The sequence below is a fragment of the Drepanopeziza brunnea genome (genome assembly GCF_022702325.1).
Source record: "Drepanopeziza brunnea f. sp. 'multigermtubi' strain 214-2 chromosome Unknown ctg6, whole genome shotgun sequence".
Taxonomy (NCBI): domain Eukaryota; kingdom Fungi; phylum Ascomycota; class Leotiomycetes; order Helotiales; family Drepanopezizaceae; genus Drepanopeziza; species Drepanopeziza brunnea.
The window spans coordinates 60,490-82,522 of record NW_027094069.1 but is presented as its reverse complement, the minus strand read 5'-3'; the positions used below and the strand labels follow the sequence as shown (position 1 = coordinate 82,522).

General features: G+C 49.2%; 8 protein-coding genes across 8 annotated transcripts; 5 read left to right on the top strand and 3 right to left on the bottom strand.

The window, feature by feature from the left end:
* Positions 1-3,108: 3,108 nt before the first annotated feature.
* Positions 3,109-3,531, top strand: L3040_004074 (uncharacterized protein; the record flags this gene model as incomplete). The annotated part of the gene is made up of 2 exons (XM_007297137.1): positions 3,109-3,212; positions 3,336-3,531. The coding sequence occupies 2 exons, from the start codon at positions 3,109-3,111 to the stop codon at positions 3,529-3,531; spliced, it is 300 nt and encodes a 99-aa protein (XP_007297199.1).
* Positions 3,532-5,327: 1,796 nt separating this feature from the next.
* On the top strand, positions 5,328-5,840 carry L3040_004073 (uncharacterized protein; the record flags this gene model as incomplete). Its single annotated transcript, XM_007297138.1, has 1 exon — positions 5,328-5,840. One exon carries the CDS (start codon positions 5,328-5,330, stop codon positions 5,838-5,840), a length of 513 nt encoding a protein of 170 aa, XP_007297200.1.
* Positions 5,841-6,823: 983 nt separating this feature from the next.
* On the bottom strand, positions 6,824-8,707 carry L3040_004072 (uncharacterized protein; the record flags this gene model as incomplete). The annotated part of the gene is made up of 1 exon (XM_007297139.1): positions 6,824-8,707. One exon carries the CDS (start codon positions 8,705-8,707, stop codon positions 6,824-6,826), a length of 1,884 nt encoding a protein of 627 aa, XP_007297201.1.
* Positions 8,708-9,192: 485 nt separating this feature from the next.
* L3040_004071 (uncharacterized protein) lies at positions 9,193-9,812 on the bottom strand (the record flags this gene model as incomplete). The annotated part of the gene is made up of 2 exons (XM_007297140.1): positions 9,193-9,621; positions 9,675-9,812. 2 exons carry the CDS (start codon positions 9,810-9,812, stop codon positions 9,193-9,195), a joined length of 567 nt encoding a protein of 188 aa, XP_007297202.1.
* A 203-nt stretch (positions 9,813-10,015) lies between these two features.
* L3040_004070 (uncharacterized protein) lies at positions 10,016-12,028 on the top strand (the record flags this gene model as incomplete). The annotated part of the gene is made up of 1 exon (XM_007297141.1): positions 10,016-12,028. One exon carries the CDS (start codon positions 10,016-10,018, stop codon positions 12,026-12,028), a length of 2,013 nt encoding a protein of 670 aa, XP_007297203.1.
* Positions 12,029-13,152: 1,124 nt separating this feature from the next.
* Positions 13,153-14,501, top strand: L3040_004069 (uncharacterized protein; the record flags this gene model as incomplete). The annotated part of the gene is made up of 3 exons (XM_007297142.2): positions 13,153-13,885; positions 13,947-14,089; positions 14,139-14,501. The coding sequence occupies 3 exons, from the start codon at positions 13,153-13,155 to the stop codon at positions 14,499-14,501; spliced, it is 1,239 nt and encodes a 412-aa protein (XP_007297204.2).
* Positions 14,502-14,768: 267 nt separating this feature from the next.
* Positions 14,769-16,083, bottom strand: L3040_004068 (uncharacterized protein; the record flags this gene model as incomplete). Its single annotated transcript, XM_007297143.1, has 3 exons — positions 14,769-15,629; positions 15,684-15,779; positions 15,844-16,083. The coding sequence occupies 3 exons, from the start codon at positions 16,081-16,083 to the stop codon at positions 14,769-14,771; spliced, it is 1,197 nt and encodes a 398-aa protein (XP_007297205.1).
* A 789-nt stretch (positions 16,084-16,872) lies between these two features.
* L3040_004067 (uncharacterized protein) lies at positions 16,873-19,584 on the top strand (the record flags this gene model as incomplete). The annotated part of the gene is made up of 6 exons (XM_066153916.1): positions 16,873-17,154; positions 17,207-17,955; positions 18,071-18,614; positions 18,664-18,698; positions 18,755-19,350; positions 19,412-19,584. 6 exons carry the CDS (start codon positions 16,873-16,875, stop codon positions 19,582-19,584), a joined length of 2,379 nt encoding a protein of 792 aa, XP_066011850.1.
* Between the last annotated feature and the right edge of the window lie 2,449 nt (positions 19,585-22,033).

Here is a 22,033-nt window from a genome sequence, read left to right as displayed (position 1 = left end):
ATGAAATCCCAAGGTCGAGTCTCGAGGAGTGAATCTAGGTACCGGTAGTATCCAGACGGTGGAGGAGGGAGGTGAGTTGGCGCATGTCGTCAGGGTCCGCGACATCTTTTTTTTTCCGTTTTCCCCGGCGAGTGGAGCCAACCCATCCCAGCGGGCCAAGTGCCAAGTGCCAAGTGCCAGCGCCACCAGCACCACCAGCACCAGCCCGCCCCTCCGCCCCTCCGCCCCTGTTGTTCGGCTCATTTGTTCATGCAATGCAAATGCAATGCAATATGATAGGTAATCGGAGTATATACTACGGTATACTGTATATTATGTGGTATGTATACGGAGTATATACGATATAATACGACCCGTGATCCCGTGATCCCGTAATCTGGAGACGCTTCTTCGCCTCGCGCGACACGTGTCAAGCAGGTCGATCGTGCAACACCAACACCCGAGTGAAGTGGCCGTCTGTCAGCGGGAGACGACGACGCCAGCATTCTGCTGCCTGCCAGCATCAATTTAGTCATCGGGTGGAAAGCCTGACTGGCCTATCAATAGATATCAAAATCACGGGATGCGGACTTCATGGGAGCTCGTTTCGACCGGTCCTACGTGGGGACGCAATACCGATATCGATGGTGGTTCCGTATATTATCCTGATATAATCTCGATAGAATTGGCAACAGCAGGTTTGACAGACGCAGGAATCAAGACTGCTGACATGCCATCTCGAATCCCTGACAAAGAACTGAACGAACGAAGCACTTCCGCCGAAGCCAGCCAACCTGCAAGTCGAAAAAGAGAAGAAGAAAAATCTAAGCCGAACCATGACAAGCATCCCCTTCTTTAGCCATGCTTGCAAACTTGAGATCCAGAGATCTATCAGAACATCCGAGGCGAAAGTTGGTCTAGAAGTGCCGGATCTCGACATCCCAGTGGCGAATCAACAAATCTCGCTAGGGCCCCCTATTTATGCGAGCAGTGGAGCTCGGCCTGCGCTTACAGCCATGGCGGCGTCGACGACATCAACCACCTGCGAACCAAAGCCTCTTGCGTTGCCGCCCGGAAAACTTACAGAAGCCATGTCGACTGAATGTAGCATTCGCTTCGGAACGTGTCAGGAATTGAAAAGGAACGTGGTAATTCATTATGGTGAGGGAAGGCAGTGAGTGCATTGAAGAAGTGCCGCATGATTCATGAATTACTGGGTAAAAGTATGCGGCGAGCATGAACAGCTATGCCGAGTATAGGATGGTTTTCAGTTTGCCATGTATGGCAAGTCTGAATTGGCGCAGACAGATATGAGCGTACTTGTCTGTCATATCTCATCTCTCCGAGGTGGCTTCTGTTGAAGAGATTCAATGCAGTTCTCGTGCTGCAGTCCTGACAGAATTCTGTAGACTTGAATTTACCTACACCTTACACTGAAACATGACGCTTATGTCTTTATGCCATTTTTCGTTTGCTTGCCAGGATATTGCAAAATGATTCGTATTCTTGCGTTCTGTGCTTCCATCAGTTGTTTTTCTTTCCTTTCCACCCTGCAACCCCCCCCCCCCCTTTCCTCTCCTCTCATGTTTTTTTTGAGTCGTATATTTTTCATGCAAATCTGCAAAACAGTCCTATCTCTGTTCCTGCCTAGCAATCGCTTGCATGTTTCAAATGTCTCTGTGTCCGCCGAAGTCATCAAATCATGAGACGTACAGCACACTCCCCAAGCTTCTAGGGGAATCTTGTGGTATAACAGTCTGCAAAGACTTGATGCTCTTTAAATCTCTACTCCAGCAAACGTAATCGTCCAAATTACAGAGAAATTATTCCGAGTCTTTTTCTGATTAGAAAGATCTACGTTGTGTGGAAGTCATATGTCGCCGGAGGGAACATCCGGAATTCTCTCTCGGCCGGTTGGAAGTTAGTGCTTTCTACCGTTGTTGTGCTCTAGTATTTCAGCACTGATTTAGCACCCCACTATTTATTTCTTGTACATATAAACTTTTCAATATAATTTAGAGTCGATATCTATGGTTAAGATTCGTCTCCGCCTGAACTATTGTTTATGGTTGTTGCTCAATCAAGAATCAACATGACTGAAAAAGGGCTTCAGAGCTCGAGGATGAACCAGAATCAAACGCTGTCCATTTTAAGAATTCGCTATCAGGAAAACTGGAAAGTCCCTCCTAGAGCCATATCGGCTGGTAAATGTTCGTTACCGTCTCATTTACTATGGGCCCGTATCTGGCTGACCTCGGTTCGGCCTCGACTCATGTCGTTCTACGACTCGCAGTCGCTGAGATTCTAAGCCTGCGATGGCATACTTTGACCTGCCTCTTCGGTTTTCTACCTTGCCAGAGTCTTCTCTTTCTGTGATCCATCTTATCCGCAAGGGAAGGGCGCAGTTGATGGCAGCCGTGCTGCTCCACCTTGAAATGCTTTCTAGGGCTGTCTTGTATGTAACTCCTTAGCTTAGCAGGTCACCGTACGAGATCCCAGGGAGGCAGGCGAACGCCCGACGCAAATCAATACTACTACTACTACTACTACTACTGTGGGCCCATTCAACGTCAAGGCTTGGAAGGTCAATCCGCGTCGATCTAGTACTATTCAATTCAAAAAACCTATTACTGCGTGATATGAAACAAGTGGGATTTCACTTGTCTAAAGTCTGGATTTGAGGCCTTTGATAGAACTTGAAGTATGACTCAGATCATCTCGAACTATCGTGAATACCACAGAAGGACTAGATTCTATTCGGCGAATCAAGTGTTGAGGCCGCTTAGAGCCAGCTTGCTTTCGTCTCTTGTATGAATGGGAGGTGAATTCACTTTTTATCCGTAGTTTCCTGTCGGTAGGAAGGCGCGCTACCGACTAGCGCCAGGTGTAGTTAGACCGAGCTTCACCCACTTCTTTCAATCAAAATATCAACTCTTCCACCGCCATCCATCTCTGCCTTGGAACGCGCCTCAAGCTGCAAGAAATTTCCACCATCCACCTGCTCGAGTGGAAAGAAACAAGATATCATCCTCACGATCGGTCTTTCAAATCCAACGCCTGCTCGCCAACACCGCACTTATCCTCCGTCGAAGCGCAAACTTCCCACCCTTAACTATCTTCTTTCCAAACATGTGCTCGGAAGTCGTCGTCGTCTACGCGTGTGGCTGCCAAGAGCTGAAGGAGCTTAAGATGTGCGAATGGGCCATCATGCCATCAATTCAAAACAAAGCTCAGTAAGTAAGCCCGGCCTCCGCCCCTTCGCCATCTTCTATTTCAACGCTTCGTTGTCTCCTCATCTTATACCTGTGAACCTTCTTGAAGAATGAATGTCTGCTGACTATCCCGTGTCTTTCAAGTCCTTTCCCTGGACTGTTCATGCCAACTGTAAACCACATAATGGAGCGCTTCTACTGCCGTGAATGCGCCGAGGAGAAGATCAAAAAGGCAAAGAAAGCAGCGCCCAAGTTTGCAATTCCACCACCCCAGCTCGAAGCAGGAACCGGCTCCCCAAAAACCGTTTTTCAAAAGCGGAAGAACTTCGCCGACGCATAAGGCTGCCGCTCCCCCTGCCGACAAACCTTCACCCGAATAGGAGAAGATGTACGATACTGGGATTTCTCGCCGTGTACCGTGCGTATGTGGTGACAATACCCTGCCAGTCAGATTTCGGAGACGATACAGCATGGACAGATGGAGAGTGGTAGTCACGGGTTTGGACACGACTCCAGGAAAACAGTTTTGAGACTTTCTTAAAGGGCTTGGGATTAAAGGCATCAACAACCGAATGTTTCCTGGGTGCTGTGTTCTTTGGAAGTGCCTCTGGGCTCGGGGCCTACTTCCACTGCTTCTCCTGAGTTGTAAGCTGGTAGGGCGCGTCTAATGAAATCACGATTGCATCCGAACTGGAAGATATCTGTGAATTTGATACTGTCCCTGCATAAGTGACTCTTTTTGTGTTCTGCCGTGCCAGGTAAATAGATACATGCCACACCCGGAGTTAACTTATAGCAGCAACCGCCGGACGTTCCAGCGCAGGCACTGTCCGCCTCCAGCCTTCCCTCTCCGGGCTGGCTGTACAATATTCTCCTCCTCCTCCCGGGATCGTAAAAGACATACTGATTATCCAACTTAATCCTTGATCGTACCCACGAAACATATTTCCAGAAGATAGGCCATACAACCAGCGAATCCTCTCACTCGATATCGGCCGAGACCCAGACATCGACGTGGATGCTTGGGATGGGAAACCAAATATCCTTGAGCTGAATTTGTGACTCGGGAGTAGAGTAGATACCACCCAGCTTTGATTTGTTACTTTCATATCTTTTCAAAAAGGCCTTCTGGCATGTAGAGTAGCAGGGGAGTTGGTTGCGGAAGAAATTTGTTTGATTCCTTGGATTAGATAATGTAAACAAGAAGGGGAGTAAACAGAAGCAGTAGTAGGAGCCGTAGTTCAGTCTTGGGACGAGAGAGATAGAGAGAGATAGAGAGAGATAGAGAGAGAGGAGGGGGGGGGGGGGGGGGGAGATGGTCGGCTACTGCTTAAAAACTTTTGCTTGAGATATATAACTCAATGTGAACGCCATTATTGTCAACAGGTGGACGAACGCGATGGCTCAGTGGCTTAATAGCTTCATGGCTATCCGAACTCCACCGGTTGACACCACCCCCATAAAACCTATTCAATTAGGTTTGTAGATGGAAACCTTGTAACAACAATTCGTTGTAATGAGCTTTCCATTCGAGTTTTGCACTTTTTTCCAATTTTTCTTTTTCGGATTTTTGGGGGGGGTAATGTTTACATTGTCTTGCGGAGGGGAGAAGCTTTTATGCATAAGTAGATATCCACACCGATTCCCTCCTATCAGGAAGAGATGGATGGCAATATTTCTGAAATTCATGACGGGCTTCGCTATTACTGGAAAAAAAATGCATTATAGAGATACCGAGAGATGACCGCATGAAGACTTGCTGCTTGCAGCCGATCGATCGTTGCTTACTCAGCGGCGAAACAAGGAAGTGACATCCGAAAGCGAAATCCTGTAATACGGACACGAGACGGACAAAGAGCCTCGACTCGATTCCCAAAGCGGGCTTTACAGTACGAAACGAAAACGGGAAACGGATGAAAGATAGATAAAGCGACGAATTCGAGTGACTTGCTTCTTCTCACCTTGCGAAAGACTTGCATTTCAGAATCGACTAGTTGCAAGGGATATTTCTACAGAGTCACTACAGCATTTCATACCAACGGAGGCATCGATATTGTGAACGGAAGCTCAATTAGCTTCCCGTCATCTCATCTCCATTACCCTGTGGCCTCATCAACACCAAAAACACCATTCAAAATGGGTTTTGCATTCAACCCCCACGACCCAAATCCTGACCCGTTCAACCTGGAGCGGTTCGTCACGGCACAAAACAAAGACAACAGCTACAACGCCGCCCTGTCCGAGATCAGATCGGGACGCAAGGCCACGCACTGGATCTGGTACATCTTCCCGCAGCTTAAAGGCCTGTCGACCTCAATCCGGGGCCAGCGCTACGGCATCACCGGCTTGGCCGAAGCCCAGGCGTACTTGGAGCATCCGGTCTTGCGAGCCAGACTGGTAGAGATATCGAGAGCGGTCCTCCAGGCGAATCAGAAGCGTGCTTGGGCGCTGATGGGGAGCGGGATCGACGAGGAGAAGCTCTGGGCTTGTATGACGCTTTTCCAGCGGGCGGACGGCCCGGGGGAAGAGGTGTTCAAGTGGAGCGAGGTGTTGAAGAAGTATTTCAAGGGGGAGGGACATCAGACGACGGAGGAAATGCTATTCTCGGAGGGTGCAGATGAGGCTGAGGCAGGTGGCGGCGCATATTAGGGAACGTGTGATGGAAACGTGCCAGAGAGATGTTGAGCGAGGGGTCGATAATGAATTGACTTTGAACTATTGCCGTCCAGTGTCTGTGTCCTTATGCGATCTCTCATAATATGAGGGGAAACTACTCACCAGAGAAATGATTTTCGAGAGATATTGACCCTCGCACGGCTCCCTGGCAGCAGCAGACTTGAGCTCAGCGTTTGGAAAAACAAGTCCGTCTGGCCCACACTCGATCAATCCCCAACATATCCAGCCTAGCTTGACAGCCTTCGAAATGATATACCAAAAAGTTACGAAGATAGGACCAAGGGCTTTGACACGGTATGCTTCCACACTTACCCGGCGACGGGATTAGTCGAAAGGAACAGCCCCAGGGATACTAATATCAATGGAAATGCAGTTGCAAAGGACCGGAAGTTCGATTTTCTCGGAAAGGCACCGGCCACGAGAACATTATCAAGATCGGTGATCTGCGCAGTACTTCCGAGGAGAACAACAACTTAACCACGTCCCCTCGTACTTGAACCACCCCCACGGATCTCTTGCGAGACGGAGGTCTACGACACGATGCTCAAAGAGGGCACCGGTCCGGCGGCTCGGTCTATAGCTTCCACTTCGAGATTCTGTAAGGAAAGAGTGCTGGAATGAAGATGCTATCTGGTACGCAAAGCTAAATGAAGGGATTGCTCAAGGAAATCCTTTACCAGAAGGTAGAGAGGTACCAGACGACGATCAACATAACGAACAACGCGATGGAAAGAGCAGAAGAAGGGCGTGGCGGATACAGACTACACTTGATGGTAGCAAGCAAAACATCGATATGTACCATGTCGATTTATGTCAACAAGAGGGAGGGAGATAAGCGCAGAACACGAGAACGAGAAAAGATCCTGAAATGAACATGGGAAATCGCTCAGACCCGTGTGGCAACACAGTTTTGTACATTTTTTACAACCCAAACGCCATAGTTGAGATCTGCCTTTCTAGATCAGCGCCTGTCCCTTGAACATACCGTCCTTGACCTCAGCCACGACATCCCTCCTGTCATTCTTTCCAACAAGTACAATACCTCTGCCTCTCCTACCCATTCGCCCGGTCCTTCCGAGTCTATGGATGAAGTCTATAGTAGAGTGCGGTACATCATACAAGATAACGTGCCGAACAGCCAGAGTGTCAATACCCCGAGACCCCAAATCAGTCGTGACTACGACTTTGACATTATTTAACTTGCGCTTCACAGGTGGAGCCACTTGCCCAATGGGAACGAAGTTGGGCTGGTTCTCGGCGAAAGAACCTGGATGCTCTGCCTTAGGCGCGTTGAGAGGTTCTGCAGAGGTGAAGGAAGCAAGCATCTCGGATTGTCTATGGTCGGGGGTATCACGACTGAGCGCAATGGCATCGATACCCTTGGAGACAAGATAATCAGCAACTTCTTGAGTTTTCTCCCGCTCGTTGACGAACACGAGGATTCGTTTTACGTCAATCATGCCTTTGACCGGTCCATCGTGATCTGCGGCTGCCTTGCCGATAGACCAGATGGTGTCTGCTGCTGCAAGGTTTTTGTTTCCCTGGTAAGGAGTTCGCTCAACATCAACAACACCGAGCTGGACACGACGAGGAATAGCATGCAGATTGGGGGTGACGAGACGCTGGATGTCCGGGAATCGTTTTCGCAGGTAGCCGTCCAAACTCCGTGGGATAGTAGCAGAGCAGAGGATGAGTTGCTTGAGGGAGGGGGTCGCTCGGTCGATGATTGCCGATGTGAGAGGGGCAAAACCGCGGTCCATTAGGGAGTCGGCCTCGTCGACTATCAGATGCGTGACCCGGGAGAGGATGTTAGGATCTGAGTCGGCGATAGAGGAGAGAAGATGAGGAGTTGAAACCAGGATATCGATTCCCTTGGGCGAGAAGAGACGGTTGCGAATGACTGTTCCACTGAACGAGGACGAGATCATTGCCGAGCGAAATTTGACAGTATGCGACAACGACTTGACAAGATTCCCGACTTGAGTAACAAGCTCCGCCGTAGGTACCAAGATAATGGCCCGTGGCCTTCCAGTAGTCGGATGCGGCATATTGGACAGAGGTGGAGATACCAAGGTCAAGTCATTTTGCTTCAGACGTTCCTCGTCGAGAGCCTTCTGATGGGCCTCAATATCGGCATCCTCCTTCTCAGCAAGCTTGACAGCGTTGATCATCGGCAGAACGTATGCCAAAGTCTTCCCCGAGCCAGTCTCCGCAGCAACCAAGAATTCTTGTCGCTCTGTATCTGTCTTGCGCCTCCTTGCATTCTTCTCTCCAAGTAGCATTGGGATGGCAATCTTTTGTACTGGCGTAGGAGCCAAACCAACCATGCCCGGCAGAGCCTGCGTGGCTATCGAGTTTTTCACGGATTCAAGAAGAGAAAAGTTCTCGAACGAGTCTACATCCGCGATCCGTGATTTGATCCTCGTCCGCTGGTCGTATGAGACGGGTGCAAGAGACCTCTGCATCTTCAATGCCTTAAATCCGCGGTCCTTTCTGTCCTTCGAGCCTCGCCCAGCTGGCCCCTTCTCCACAGGGCCCTTCGTTTCCATGCTTCTTGCTGGGCCTCTTTCGGGAACCCCTCTGATGCCAGCCGTCTTCAAGTTCATGCCTCCAAATGGTCCATCTTGTGGTCGTCTCCCAGGCTTTGCGCCGCGCTTTGCTGGGCCTGTTGATCGCACAACTGTCGCCTTTGCCAGACCCATTCGATTTGGTCTCGCACTCCCTTTGGATTGGTATTTCGTGCTCAGAGACGCTGTTTGTTGGGGGGTCCATTGCTGGGAGGCATTTCGCGCCGCTCTGAATGAACAGAGCAGGCAGACGGGTGGTTTTGGTCGCAGCATGGCAAGATATTTATCGACGTTATCGCATCATGAGTGGAGGCCCAGTATCAAGCAGCTCCGGTATCTCCGTTTGGTATTGCTTTCTCTCATCGAGTATGATCGTTGTGAGTTGATTGCTAGGAAGCAATGAAATATTTGGACGGTGCGGGAAAACCCTATTCCGGCGAGCGCTCGAGATTTGGGCATTTGGGTTGAAGCTGCGCTGCATTAGGCAGACTCGCATTGAGATTAGAACGAGTCACTTGACGCAGATGGTCAATAAATGCCAGCAATCACTACGATTCATATGTGTATGCAATCTTGTTGTATGTAATGCTTCGAAGACCTTACAAGTTATTTGTGTATCAAATTCCAAGCCAGAACCACAATCACTTTTGGCCAGACCAGACAATATTTCTATAATATCTAGACGCCGAGGAACTCCGCCATACCCAGTCCAACGCCTGAAGAGCCACTTCTAGTGCCAGTGCTTTCCTTCCATCTCATCAGCTGGTCGCAAACAAGCTATCCTCATCTCTCAGGTATTCTCCACAGTCCGCCTGTCGGAAACAAGTGATACCGGTAGGGTCCAATCTTCTCGCTTCCTGTGTACTTCTCGCCGTCACTCCAAATCCCAACGGTGTGTCGTTCATCGAGTACACTATCACACCCTGATGCTCCGGGCAATCCTCCGACCATCTGCCAACATGTGCCTTGACGATGTGTCCCCCATACAAGAACGGCATCTCTCCGTTCGCCTTAACCCAGACTTTATACCGTGCGTGCTCCGAGAGAATGGGCAGGGCGGTGATGTGAAGTCTGAATTTGCCCGTCTTCGTGAACTTTCCCAGACAAGTTCCTAGCGACAGCAGCTTGTCTCTTGAAACCGAGACGGCAAGATTGGCTAGAGATAGACGCACATAGTAGCATCGCGACTTTTCAATCCATCAGTCAGTTTTCATCATTCCTGGAAGCTAGAGGGTCGAACCTGGTGCAGGCGGAAGACGAATCGATCGGCATTGGGGCCATTGTCCAGCGGCGCAATGAGGTTCTTGAGAGAGTTGCCGGTGTAGTTGGCTAATTTTGCGAACAGGGTCTGCGTCTCGGTCTCTGTGAGAGGGCGCATCGTGAAGTCGTCGGTGGGGAGGGATGATGTTGCAGCTCAAAATCGTTGTAAGATGCTTTGACCTTTGGCTACATTTTTTTTGTGGACCTGGAGAGATATTTTTCCGGCTCCGGATGAGCTTTTTCCGTATCTTCAAAATTTGGAGCCACAGTGCTTGAATTCTAATTTTCTCTCCACCCACGGAGTCTCACATACGACGAAATATGGCTCGAGTTCCAGCAATAAAAAGGCGCAAGCTTACTCCTCCTCCCACTGATGGCGAGGATTCATCCCCATCCACCCTCGACAATGTGCCCCAGACCAGCGACTTCTTCAAGCAGGCGTCGAGCTGGAATCTAGAGCAGGACTACGAGGCGAGACCGCGGATCGGCAAGAAGAAGGACAAGGAGAGCACACGGCTGCCAATCAAAACATCAGATGGTTTGATCCAGGAGCTCGAGGTTCCAGAGGAAACCAAGGATGCCGACAGCGAAAAGGAATGGCTGGGCGCGGAGGAGTCTGAGGAAGATGAGCCCGAAGTCGAGAAAAAACCCATCGTTCCGATGCGACAGCAGATTCTCGAGGCACAGGAGGAAATGGCCCGGATAGCATTGATGGTCACCCAAGAGGATCCGGAAGAGCACGTGGGGGCCTTCAAGGCTTTAGCGCAATTTGGGCAGCATCACAACACGACGATCAAAAAGCTGGCTCTGAAGGTCCAACTTTCGGTTTACAAAGATGTCATTCCAGGCTACAGGATACGACCGTTGTCAGAGGTGGACATGGAGACCAAGGTGTCCAAGGAGGTGCGGAAGCTAAGAGCCTATGAGCAGGCTCTTGTCGGCGGATACCAAGGGTACGTTCGTGAGTTGGGGAAGCTGGCACAGTCTGGGAGATCCGGGAATTCGAGGGACGGAGGGGCGAGCTTAGGAAGTGTCGCGGTGTCCTGTGTCTGTTCTCTGCTAACTGAGGTGCCGCACTTCAATTTCCGTGGAGATTTGTTGAAAATTCTGGCGAAGAAGCTCAGCGTGAGGATCAAGGACGAGGACTTTGTCAAATGTCGAGAAACAATCGAGACTGTATTCCGGGATGACGAAGATGGCACTCCGTCTCTGGACGCCGTGGCCATTTTGACGAGGATGATGAAGGAGCGGTCGTACCGTGTGGACGAGAGCGTCTTGAATACGTTTTTGCATCTGCGGCTGCTGACCGAATTCTCATGGAGAGCATCGACAAACCATATCGACAAACCCGAGAACAAATTCGAGAGAAAAATCAAGGAGAAGAGGGTGTTCCGGACCAAGAAGGAGAGGAAGATGATGAAGGAGCGGAAGGCGGTTGAGAAGGAGATGGAACAGGCTGATGCTACTGTGAGCCATGAGGACCGGGACCGAATGCAGTCCGAGACCTTGAAGCTGGTATTCGTCACGTACTTGCGGATTCTGAAAATGCGATCCGCCCACCTCATGGGTGCTGTATTGGAAGGGTTGGCTCGCTACGCACATCTCATCAACCAGGACCTGTTCGGGGACCTTCTCGAGGCTTTGAAGGATCTCATCGGCCATGCCGAGACAGGTGACGATGTTGATGAGGACCCTGAGGACATAGAAACATCGAGGAATCTTACCCGCGAAGCACTCCTCTGCATCATCACAGCATTCGCTCTGCTCGAGGGTCAAGACGCCGCCAAAGCCCAAGCAAGCCTCAGTCTTGATCTTACTTTCTTTATCACCCACCTCTACCGAACCCTGCACGCCCTCTCCCTGAACCCCGACATCGAACTGAGCGCCAAGTCCCTGCATCTTCCAGATCCTAACATGCCGACATGGTCTCACGAAAACAAAGTCAACATCCAAACCACGACTGTTCTCCTCCTCCGCTCTCTCTCGTCGATCCTCACCCCCAACCTGGCTGCTCGTGCCGTTCCACCTCTCCGCATCGCCGCCTTCACGAAGCAACTTGCTACAACATCGCTCCATCTACCGGAGAAGTCATGCACTGCGATGGTCACGTTCCTTGGCAAAGTCACCAAAATTCAGGAGAAGAAGGTCGCTTCGTTGTGGAATACGGAAGAGCGACGTGGAGATGGCGTCTTCGACGCGTTGACTGGAGAGGTTGAAGGCAGCAACCCCTTTGCTGCCACCATTTGGGAAGGAGAGCTGCTGAGGAAACATTTCTCGCCCAACGTCAGAGATGGTGTGAAGGCAATGGAAAAGAACATCTTAGGTTTAAGATAGGAATCAATAGATCCCGGCATACTATCCTGTTCTTCTATTCTGTTTCGCTATGCTGCAGTCTTTTCTTTCTCTTCGTCATCGTGCTTGCTGCATGATACACACTCCGATACTCCGCTTTTCGGCGTAATACTTTGGACTTTAGTTTAAGGTTTAAGGCGTGTGTATATACTACGTAGTAGTACCGGTACCATTTCCACCTCCTCTTCATATTCAGAACCTAGTGTAAGCGGCACACTTAGGGGCCATTTGGTCCAACTAAACTGGCTTAAAACTTGGGTCTGTACAAACTCTAGTTTGTATAGTACGGTTTCTAGAACTGATAATTTGGAACGACGTTTGATTATGAATTGCTTTAGAAGGGGCTATTGCTAAGAATGAAATGCTGGAAAAACCGTTGCTTGCATCGCTCTTAAGAAGACTATTACTAAGAATGAATGCAAGACCTACGGCAGAAACTCTTTGCAAAGACGAATGGTTAAATCAAAAAAACCGTTGGGATTCGTTCAGGGCTGAGCTGATTTCTGATAATATGTAAAATATCTACTGTTGCTAAAGCTTAAACGCGGCAATAAAAAGGGTAAGGAGAAAGCTAACATCTCGCGGCTCATTAAGCGAGCCCCTAAATCCAAAAACAAAACAAATATACTTTCGCAGGAAAAGCGACCGGCCAACTTGCGACTGGAGTGAGTGGATCCCATCACCATGTCTTGAGGACTTTCAAAGCCGATCATCACGTGGATGATCAGATCAACTCTTCTTTTGTATGTGAAGGATAATGATAACCGCGCTTGCCGGAGGCTTAGTCGGATTTTAAGAGTTCCTGTTATCGTATATGCTTTCCCTTACGCAGTACCTACTGCCTCCTGGATAGCTACCAGGGCGTCATCACGTGTGTAGGCATTCATCGTCCGTCCCCACCAGTCCAGGCCCTGAGGAATGCACGATAGACTTTCCGAACTCAATCACTAGCTTAAGATGATGCTTGTCACTTAAGATCCATGACTTTGCTCAATTGCTTTGATAGGTGAGTTCTTGGATCATCAGAGATCTGACGGACCAAGACCCTTTATCGACTTGCTTCAAAAGAAAAAAAAAAAACAATGCCTCCTCCAATCTACAAATCAATGTCCCTCCTCCTCCACAACCGCAAATCCAACTCGGCCTTTCGCGCCCTCACCACCGCCCCCCCAGACGCCATCGACTTCTCCTCCAACGACTTCCTTTCGCTCTCCAGCTCCCCGCTCTTCAAAGCCGCCTACCTGGAAGAGCTCACCACGTCCCCCCTCTTCCACCTCGGCAGCGGGGGTTCACGTCTCCTCGACGGCAACTCCGCCTACGCCGAAGGCATCGAGGCCGACATCGCACGTTTCCATCACGCGGAGGCGGCGCTGCTGTTCAATTCCGGCTTCGATGCCAACGCGGGCTTCTTCGCGTGCGTGCCGCAGCGCGGCGACGTGGTTCTGTTTGACGAGTTTGTGCACGCGAGTGTGCACGAGGGCATGCGATTGTCGCGCGCGGGCGCGCGCAAGTCCTTCGCTCACAATGACGTGAGCGACCTGAGGCTGAAGATTGAGGAGGTGCGGCGAGGTGATGAGAGAGTAAGGCGTGGGGAAGGGAATGTGTTTGTGGCCGTGGAGAGTCTGTACTCGATGGATGGAGACCTGGCGCCGCTGGAGGAGATCCTGGGTCTGGTGGAGGAGATGCTGCCGAATGGGAATGGGCTGGTCGTCGTGGACGAGGCCCATTCGAACGGGGTCTATGGGTCGCAGGGGAGGGGAATCGTGTGCAGCCTAGGACTTGAGAGCAGGTTTTTCGCCAGGTTGCATACCTTTGGCAAGGGATTAGCTTGCAATGGAGGTGATGTCGCCCATTTTTATTTTTCTTTTCTAAGTCGTGGATCTACATCTAACTTCACTAGCTGCGATTCTTTGCTCGCCTTTAACTAGAGAGTACCTGATCAACTATGCGCGGCCGTTAATCTACAGCACCTCGATGTCTTTCCCTGGTCTGGCTGCCATAAAAGTCATGTATTCTCTTATGAAACAAGGAGTCACAGAACCGGTACGCTTTCAAGCCGGCCAGAATCCTCGCGTCACTGACGGTTTCGCAGCTTATTGTCCACCTAAATGACCTCGTTGGGCACTTTTTCCATCAGTTGTCTATTCTCCAGCCCCGGAGTGGACGCGGAATTGCGCTGCTGGAGCTCCCCAAAGAAGTCCCCCGATCACCAATCTTTGCGCTGTTGAGTCCGGAACCCCGGAGTTTAGCGAAGTACTGTCAAGATGCTGGCTTCGTTGTCCGGCCCATCTTTCCTCCCACTGTCCCTGAGGGTACGCAGAGGGTTCGCGTGTGTTTGCACGCTGGCAACACCTACGAGGACGTGAACAGGCTCGTTGCGAGAATTGGAAGCTGGCTGGAAATGAAAAGGGAGGCTGAATCAAGTAAAGCCACATTGATCAAGGCTGTGCTATGAAGGAGCTAGAATTCAACTTGGATACTGGCGGGTGAGAGCATCAATCGGTGTTGAATTACCCGAAGCTCAAAATGATAAGTTGGGTACTTATTGCGATTTGAAAGTCATTTCTAATGTCCCCCCATCTGCGGTGAACGGAAAAGGAGAGCCTCGCTTACGACGTTTACGTTAACGGCCCGTGAGCGACGGCGTCAAAACCAAAGACTCAAGACACTGAAGAGTTGGACGAGGTGCGAAAACGCAAATGGTAATCATCTATCAAAAACATCATGCCGCTGCAATAACAGGCCTCTCTTCCTGCATCTCCAGCGGTGCAGAAGTTGAAACCAGCTCTCTCAGCGCCTCCACCTCAAAGCTCTCCATCGGTCTCAAACCCCACTTGTCGAAGATTATCCGATCCTCATCCCACCCATTACAAGCCGTCGTAAGCATCTTCTCCCCGGTGAAGACAGCATTGGCACCCGCCATGAAGCAGAGAATCTGCTGTTCTTCCGACAGCGTGGTGCGTCCCGCGGCGAGACGGATGATGGTCCTCGGCATGACCATGCGGGCCGTCGCAATCGTCCTCAGAGTTGCATCGAAGGGAGATGGCTCATTGTCTCCGAGGGGTGTCCCTTTTATGGGAACCAGAGTGTTGACGGGAAAGCTTTCGGGATGAGAAGGAAGTGTTGCCACCGTGTGGATCAGCCCGACGTGGTCGCTTGGCTTCTCCCCCAGCCCCAAAATTCCTCCCGTGCAGACATTGAGCCCTGCATCTCGCACGTTCTGAATGGTCTGGAGCCGCTCGTCATAAGTCCGAGTCGAGATGACGGAAGGGTAGAAATCCCTTGAGGTGTCGACGTTGTGGTTGTATGCTGTCAAACCCGCTTCCTTTAACTCCTTGGCCTGTTCAAGATCAATCATGCCCAGCGTAACGCAGACTTCCATACCCATTCCTCGGATCCCATTGACCATCGCTTTGATATTTTTCAAGCCGCTCTTGCGCCCTCGCATGTCTCTCCAGGCGGCTCCCATGCAGAATCGAGTGCTTCCGTTGTCCTTGGCAATCCGAGCTGCGTCGAGGACCGATTCGACATTTACCATCTTGGATGCCTTGAGGCCGGTTGAGTATCGAGAAGACTGTGCACACTGCGTACGAGTTAACTCGGCATCTGGAGTAGTTCTTCGAGAACCAAAACTTACGTATGAGCAATCCTCGGTACAGCCCCCCGTTTTGATGTTCATGAGGGTACACATCTGAATCGCTGCGGGGTTATGAAACTTTCTGTGAATCGTTCCCTGAGATTCGAACATTAGCTAGGAGACATGACTTCTGAAGCATATGTATGTATCTGTAACTTACAGCTGCAAACGCCAGATTCATCAACGGAGTATCATACACCTCCTTGATTTCCTCCTTCGTCCAGTCATTGCGAGGAGCGGTCGCTGCCAGGGCCTTATCAAAAGTCGATGAGGGATTCAGGACTTGCGCAGTCACTGCTGAGACCGTTCCATACCTCCGGACCAGAGATGTTGACTTGCCTTCCCCGAGCAGAGCTCTACAGTTGGTGACGAGGAACCGAGATGCTGGAGTTCCACGCATGTTTTTTTTTTTTTTTTTTTTTTTTTTTTTTTTTCTTTCGATTCTCCTTTTCTTTCGGATCCGTCGATGCAACTGGCTTACTACCGGGGATGATTCCAGAGTATGATCGTCTGATCATAACCGCGGAAAACACCCACCCCACATAGCTCAGAGTGTGTGGACATACTTTAGAGTTTAGGCCGAGAAGGGGCTTCGATGGGTTTGATGCCCTTGCTTCGATGGTTGGAGCGATCGGCGTAAGGTTTGGCCCAGTCTGGGAGCCTGTCAGAGCTGTCAGAGACCTGGATGACAATTGTTGAACCACTTATTGCTTGTTGTTGGGGGCGTGGTGCTTGGTACAGTACAGTAACTTTCCCTTGCGTTGGCATCAGTTAAACCCAATCGATCGGCTCAACACCAGGCCCGGTTGATCGGGGGCCTGGATATTGACTGGAAGGAATATCTACAACCATTCGACCGAGTGGTGCATTTGAACATCATTAACAACCACACAATACAATCAAAGAATTGGAGATAAATATTGCCGGGCGCTTGTCAACTTTCAAGACCTCTCGGCTCGGCGCGAGCGATCATTACCGGATCTTCTGGTTTAGCGAAGGGGCCATACCTCGCACTCGCTACCGCAAATACGACGAATGAATACGGGCGGGGAGAACAACGGAGAGTTGAGCAAAAATCGTAAAGGGACCAGGACCGAAACTTGCAAGACCTCAATGTATTTGAGTATGCAAGTAATTGATTGTCCCAGGAACATTAGCTGATCGATCTCGATGTAGAACTTTGGCAAGAATGGCCCTCCGAAACGCCTCTCTATGGAGGACTTTGAGATCCTACCAGATCTACGGAGCGAATACCAATGTCGGCAAAACCATCTTGTCCACAGTCCTCTGCAAGGCCTTCGCCCGGAAGTATCCAAGTGAAGCAATGTGGTACCTGAAGCCCGTATCAACCGGACCCCTAGACGAAGCCGACGACCGGCATCTGGCTCGCTTCTCCCCCGAGACCAGAACCCACTGTCTCTTCCAATTCGACGAAGCCGTCAGCCCTCATATTGCAGCGCGCTCAGCCAAGGTGAATGAATCCCCATCCGTATATGAAAAGACGGGTCTAATCACGTAAGAAGCCACTCCCAGACTCGGAGATCCAAGAGCAAGTACTGAAGCATCTTACATCGTGTGCACAGTCGGGACCAGGCACAATCCTGGTGGAGACAGCCGGAGGTGTTCATTCTCCTACACCGAGCGGAAGCTCTCAAGCAGACCTTTTCAGACCGCTGAGGCTGCCTGTGTGCTTGGTGGCCGACCATCGACTGGGTGGCATCTCCGCATCCATCTCGGCCTTCGAGTCGCTGCACATCAGAGGCTATGACTTAGTCCTCGTGCTGCAATTCGAGGAGTCCAAGTACCAAAACCATGACTACCTCACATCTTATTTTGAAAAGAAAGGGGTGTTGTCGCTAGCACTGCCCTTACCGCCCCCACAGGGGAAAACGCAACAAGAAGACGTCGAGCGCATGTTGGAGTATTACCTCAGAACCAGCGAGCTCCCCATCGTCGACGAGACCATCGACCTCCTCGCCGAAAAGCATACCTCGCGTATCCAATCTCTCGAGACGATGTCACGCCAGGCTCATCAGAACATATGGTACCCCTTCACCCAGCACACAGACGTGTCCCCGAACACTATCACAACCATCGACTCTGCCTCCGGCGACTTCTTCCAAACACACGTGGCCTCCTCCTCCTCCACAGACCGGGAGACCATCCTAGCACCCACCTTTGACGGGAGCGCAAGCTGGTGGACTCAGGGTCTCGGGCACGGCATTCCAGATCTCTCCCTGGCGGCAGCTTACGCAGCAGGTCGCTTCGGACAGTAGGTCACGGGGAGCCCGTCTTTTCCTTGTCCAGGACATCTGATCCATCTCAAACCCTCTCCTCTCGAAAGCTTCTGGAATTAACCAAAGACTAACTCTCCCGTGTCCTCCCAGCGTCATGTTTGCCGGCACCGTCCACGAGCCGGCCCTCAAGCTCACCCAGACCCTCCTCCAGAACCTCCACAACCCCCGACTCGCCAAAGTCTTCTTCTCCGACAACGGCAGCACGGGCATGGAGGTCGCCACGAAGATGGCCCTGACGGCCTCCTGCGCTCGCTACGGGTGGTCCGCGCCCGAGACGCAGTCCGCTGTGGGCGTGCTCGGCTTGAAAGGGAGCTACCACGGTGACACGATTGGCGCCATGGACTGCTCGGAGCCGAGTCTATATAACGAGAAAGTGCACTGGTATCAGGGGCGCGGGTACTGGTTTGACTTTCCGCAGGTGAAGATGGTGAAGGGGGTGTGGCGTGTGGAGCCGCCGAAGGGCATGGAGAAGGAATTTGGCGAACTCGAGACGTTTGGTGAACTCGCTGAGATCTTTGATGTTGAGGCTCGCTTAAAGACGAGCCCGGGTCGCAAGTATCAAACGTTTATCGAAGAGAAGCTGAAGAAGCTTGTGAATGAGGAGGGAATGAGATTTGGTGCTTTGATTATGGAAGTAAGAAGCATATGCCAGGATGTAGATGCCGATACTGACAGCATTGCAGCCCGTGATCCTCGGAGCCGGTGGGATGCTCTTCGCGTAAGTCCAAACAACGACCCCGTTGTTTATTCATGGCGCTCGCTAAACATGATCAGCGACCCCCTATTCCAACACACCCTCGTGGAAGTAGTCCGCGCCAGCACCAACCTCTTTGGCACCACGGCACCCCTTACCCAAGCCGCCAACACTTGGACCGGCCTCCCCGTGATCTTTGACGAAGTCTTCACGGGCCTATATCGCCTCGGCCGCTTCAGCTCCGCCTCCTTCCTCCAGGTCCAGCCCGACATATCCACACATGCGAAACTGCTTACCGGCGGCCTCGTACCACTATGTACGACGCTTGCGAGTGAAGCCATCTACGAGGCATTTCTTGGAAGCGAGAAGAGGGATGCATTGTTGCATGGGCATAGCTATACTGCCCATCCGGTGGGCTGTCATGTTGCGAACACGAGTCTGGATATGATGCTTAAGATGGAGAAGGGGGAGAATTGGAAGCCGTTCAGGGATGATTGGCAGGGTCCTGCTCTTGAAGCGGAGAGGACGGGAAGCCAGTCGCCGAGATATGGGAAGACTGATGTGTGGAGCTCGTGGTCGAAAGAGTTTGTTGAGAAAGTCTCACATCGGAAGGAGGTCGGGAGTGTTATTGCTTTGGGATCTGTGCTTGCTATCAGCTTGCAGGATGCCAATGCTGGTAAGCTGACTCAACAACGAGGTTCGATGACGAATATGTGACTGACTTATATGATGATTAGGCTACAGTTCAACTGCCGCCACAGGTCTTCAGAAGAAGCTGTTTCAAGGGTCCGCAGATTTTGATGTCCATGTAAGAGTACTTGGCAATGTGCTTTATCTGATGGCAAGCCAGACTTCGAAGCTCGAGATACTGCGAACTATTGAGAAAAAAATTCTAGCTGAGTTGATATAAATAATGCAGATAAATTGTGCAGAGGCAAAAGTGACGGTGAACAAACAAAAACAAAACACGAAGTCCAACGTGATACAAAATAATGCTTTCGTTCCGGTATTGTAAACACTCTGCCTTATCTTAATCATTTAATACGATATTTTTAACTTATTTATAACGATTTGATTTTCATTGTATTCGATTCTTAAGATACGGTTTCTTTAAAAATCCGCTAGAACTAGATCAATAGCTCGTTGCGCTCGCCGCATAGCTCGAGAAATAGTTCTCGTCATTTTATTTCGATCTTCCGCGGATAATAATAATTGTCACTAACGGTGACCCAAGATAAATTCCAAGGGTTATGGTGGTGATTAGTTATTCAATCACGTGAGATTATTTATACCGATCTGACAGGATTTCTAAGCAATGCTAAGAGAAATGTCGGCAGATAATTCTAGATTTCGGAAAGGGTCGGCTCGAATTAAATATGTCTTATAGCTAAGCTTAATTCAGTCACCGCTATTAATTCTGCTATACGTAACGCACGTCGCTGCTACACGTAACGTACGTAAAGCTGCTATACGTAACTTACGTAAGGCTGCTATACGTAACTTACGTAAGGCTGCTATACGTAACGTACGTAAAGCTGCTATACGTAACTTACGTAAGGCTGCTACACGTAACTTACGTAAGGCTGCTATACGTAACGCACGTCGCTGCCTTACGTAACGCACGTCGCTGCTACACGTAACGTACGTAAGGCTGCTATACGTAACGTACGTAAAGCTGCTACACGTAACTTACGTAAGGTTGCTACACGTAACTTACGTAAGGCTGCCACACTTAACTTACGTAAGGCTGCCACACCTAACTTACGTAAGGCTGTCACACTTAACTTACGTAAGGCTACCACACGTAACCTACGTAAGGCTGCTAGTGTGCCACACGTAACGCACGTCGCTGCTTTACGTAACGCACGTCGTTGCCTTACGTAACGCACGTCGCTGGCACTGCTTTACGTAATACGTAAAGCACTGCAGCTAGGCTGCTATACGTAGCCTACGTAAGGCTTCCACACGTAACTTACGTAAGGCTGCTATACGTAACGCACGTCGCTGCCTTACGTAACGCACGCTGCTGCCTTAAATATAAGTAATTCGCAAAAGGGTATAGGATTTCTTAATAAAAAGAGGGGTTTAAAAGGGTCCCCCTTTTATATAAAATTATCAAATATAAGCAATTCGCAAAGTGGTCTAGAGTTTCTTTAGAAAAAAAAAGTTTAAACGGATTCCCTTTTTATAATAAATTATTAAATATAATTAATTCGCAAAAGGGTATAAGATTTCTTAGTAAAAAGAAGGGTTTAAGAGGGTCCTCCTTTTATATTAAATTATCAAATATAAGTAATTTGCAAATAGGTCTGAGGTTTCCTTAATAAAAAGGGGGGTTTAAAGGGGTCCCTTTTTATATTAAATTATTAAGTATAAATAATTCGCAAAAGGAGCTGAGGTTTCCTTAGTAAAAAAGGGGGGTTTAAGGGGGTCTCCCCCTTATATTAAATTATTAAATATAAGCAATTTGCAAAAGAGTCTAAGGTTTCCTTAATAAAAACGGAGGTTTAAAAGGGTCCTCCTTTTATAATAAATTATTAAATATAAGTAATTCGCAAAAGGGTCTTAGGTTTTCTTAGTAAAAAAAGGGGTTTAAAGGGGTCCTCGTCTTATATTAAATTATTAAAATATAAGTAATTCGTAAAAGGGTTTAAGGTCTCTTTTATAAAAAGAAGTATTCAAAGAGGTTTCTTTTTTATAATAAATAATTAGATAAATTATTTCTTGCGCCAATTACTTTTAGATTTATTCAGTTTCTATTATTATTTATTTTATAATTTACTTTAATATATAAAGATTTTTATAAATCGAATAATTAGCTCGTTGGTGACACTACAAAGAACTTGGTCCTTTGCCCTGGTATTAATAACGCTAATTATATATAGCTTTAAGACGTTGCATCGCTGTTTAACTTTACTTAGCACTTTAAAAAGAGAAAAAAGAATGCTATTATTAATTTATAGCTTTTTCTTTTCGTATTAAAACGAAGAACATCGATTATTAATACGGCGACGAAAGCTATCGAAAGCTACTTTAACGACATCGACCGCGCAGTTGCTATTAAACGACGAGTTTAATAGCAATACGCTTCCGCTTCGAACTAGATTATAAACGATCAACTCGACTTCGAATTTCGATATTATACGCAAGAGTTTTTTAAAAGTCTTTTTACGTTTATGCGTACTTATTTATACGCAACTATTAAAGCGGCTATTCTTTCTTTTCTTTCGACTGCTTTTTATAATAGCGAGCAAACGGTTTTTTTTAAGTTTATTTTATAAATAAATTCCGCGAAGCTTTTGAAAACTTTAAAAAACTTAAAAGCTATTATTTAATCGGCAATCGCTAAGCTATTTCGA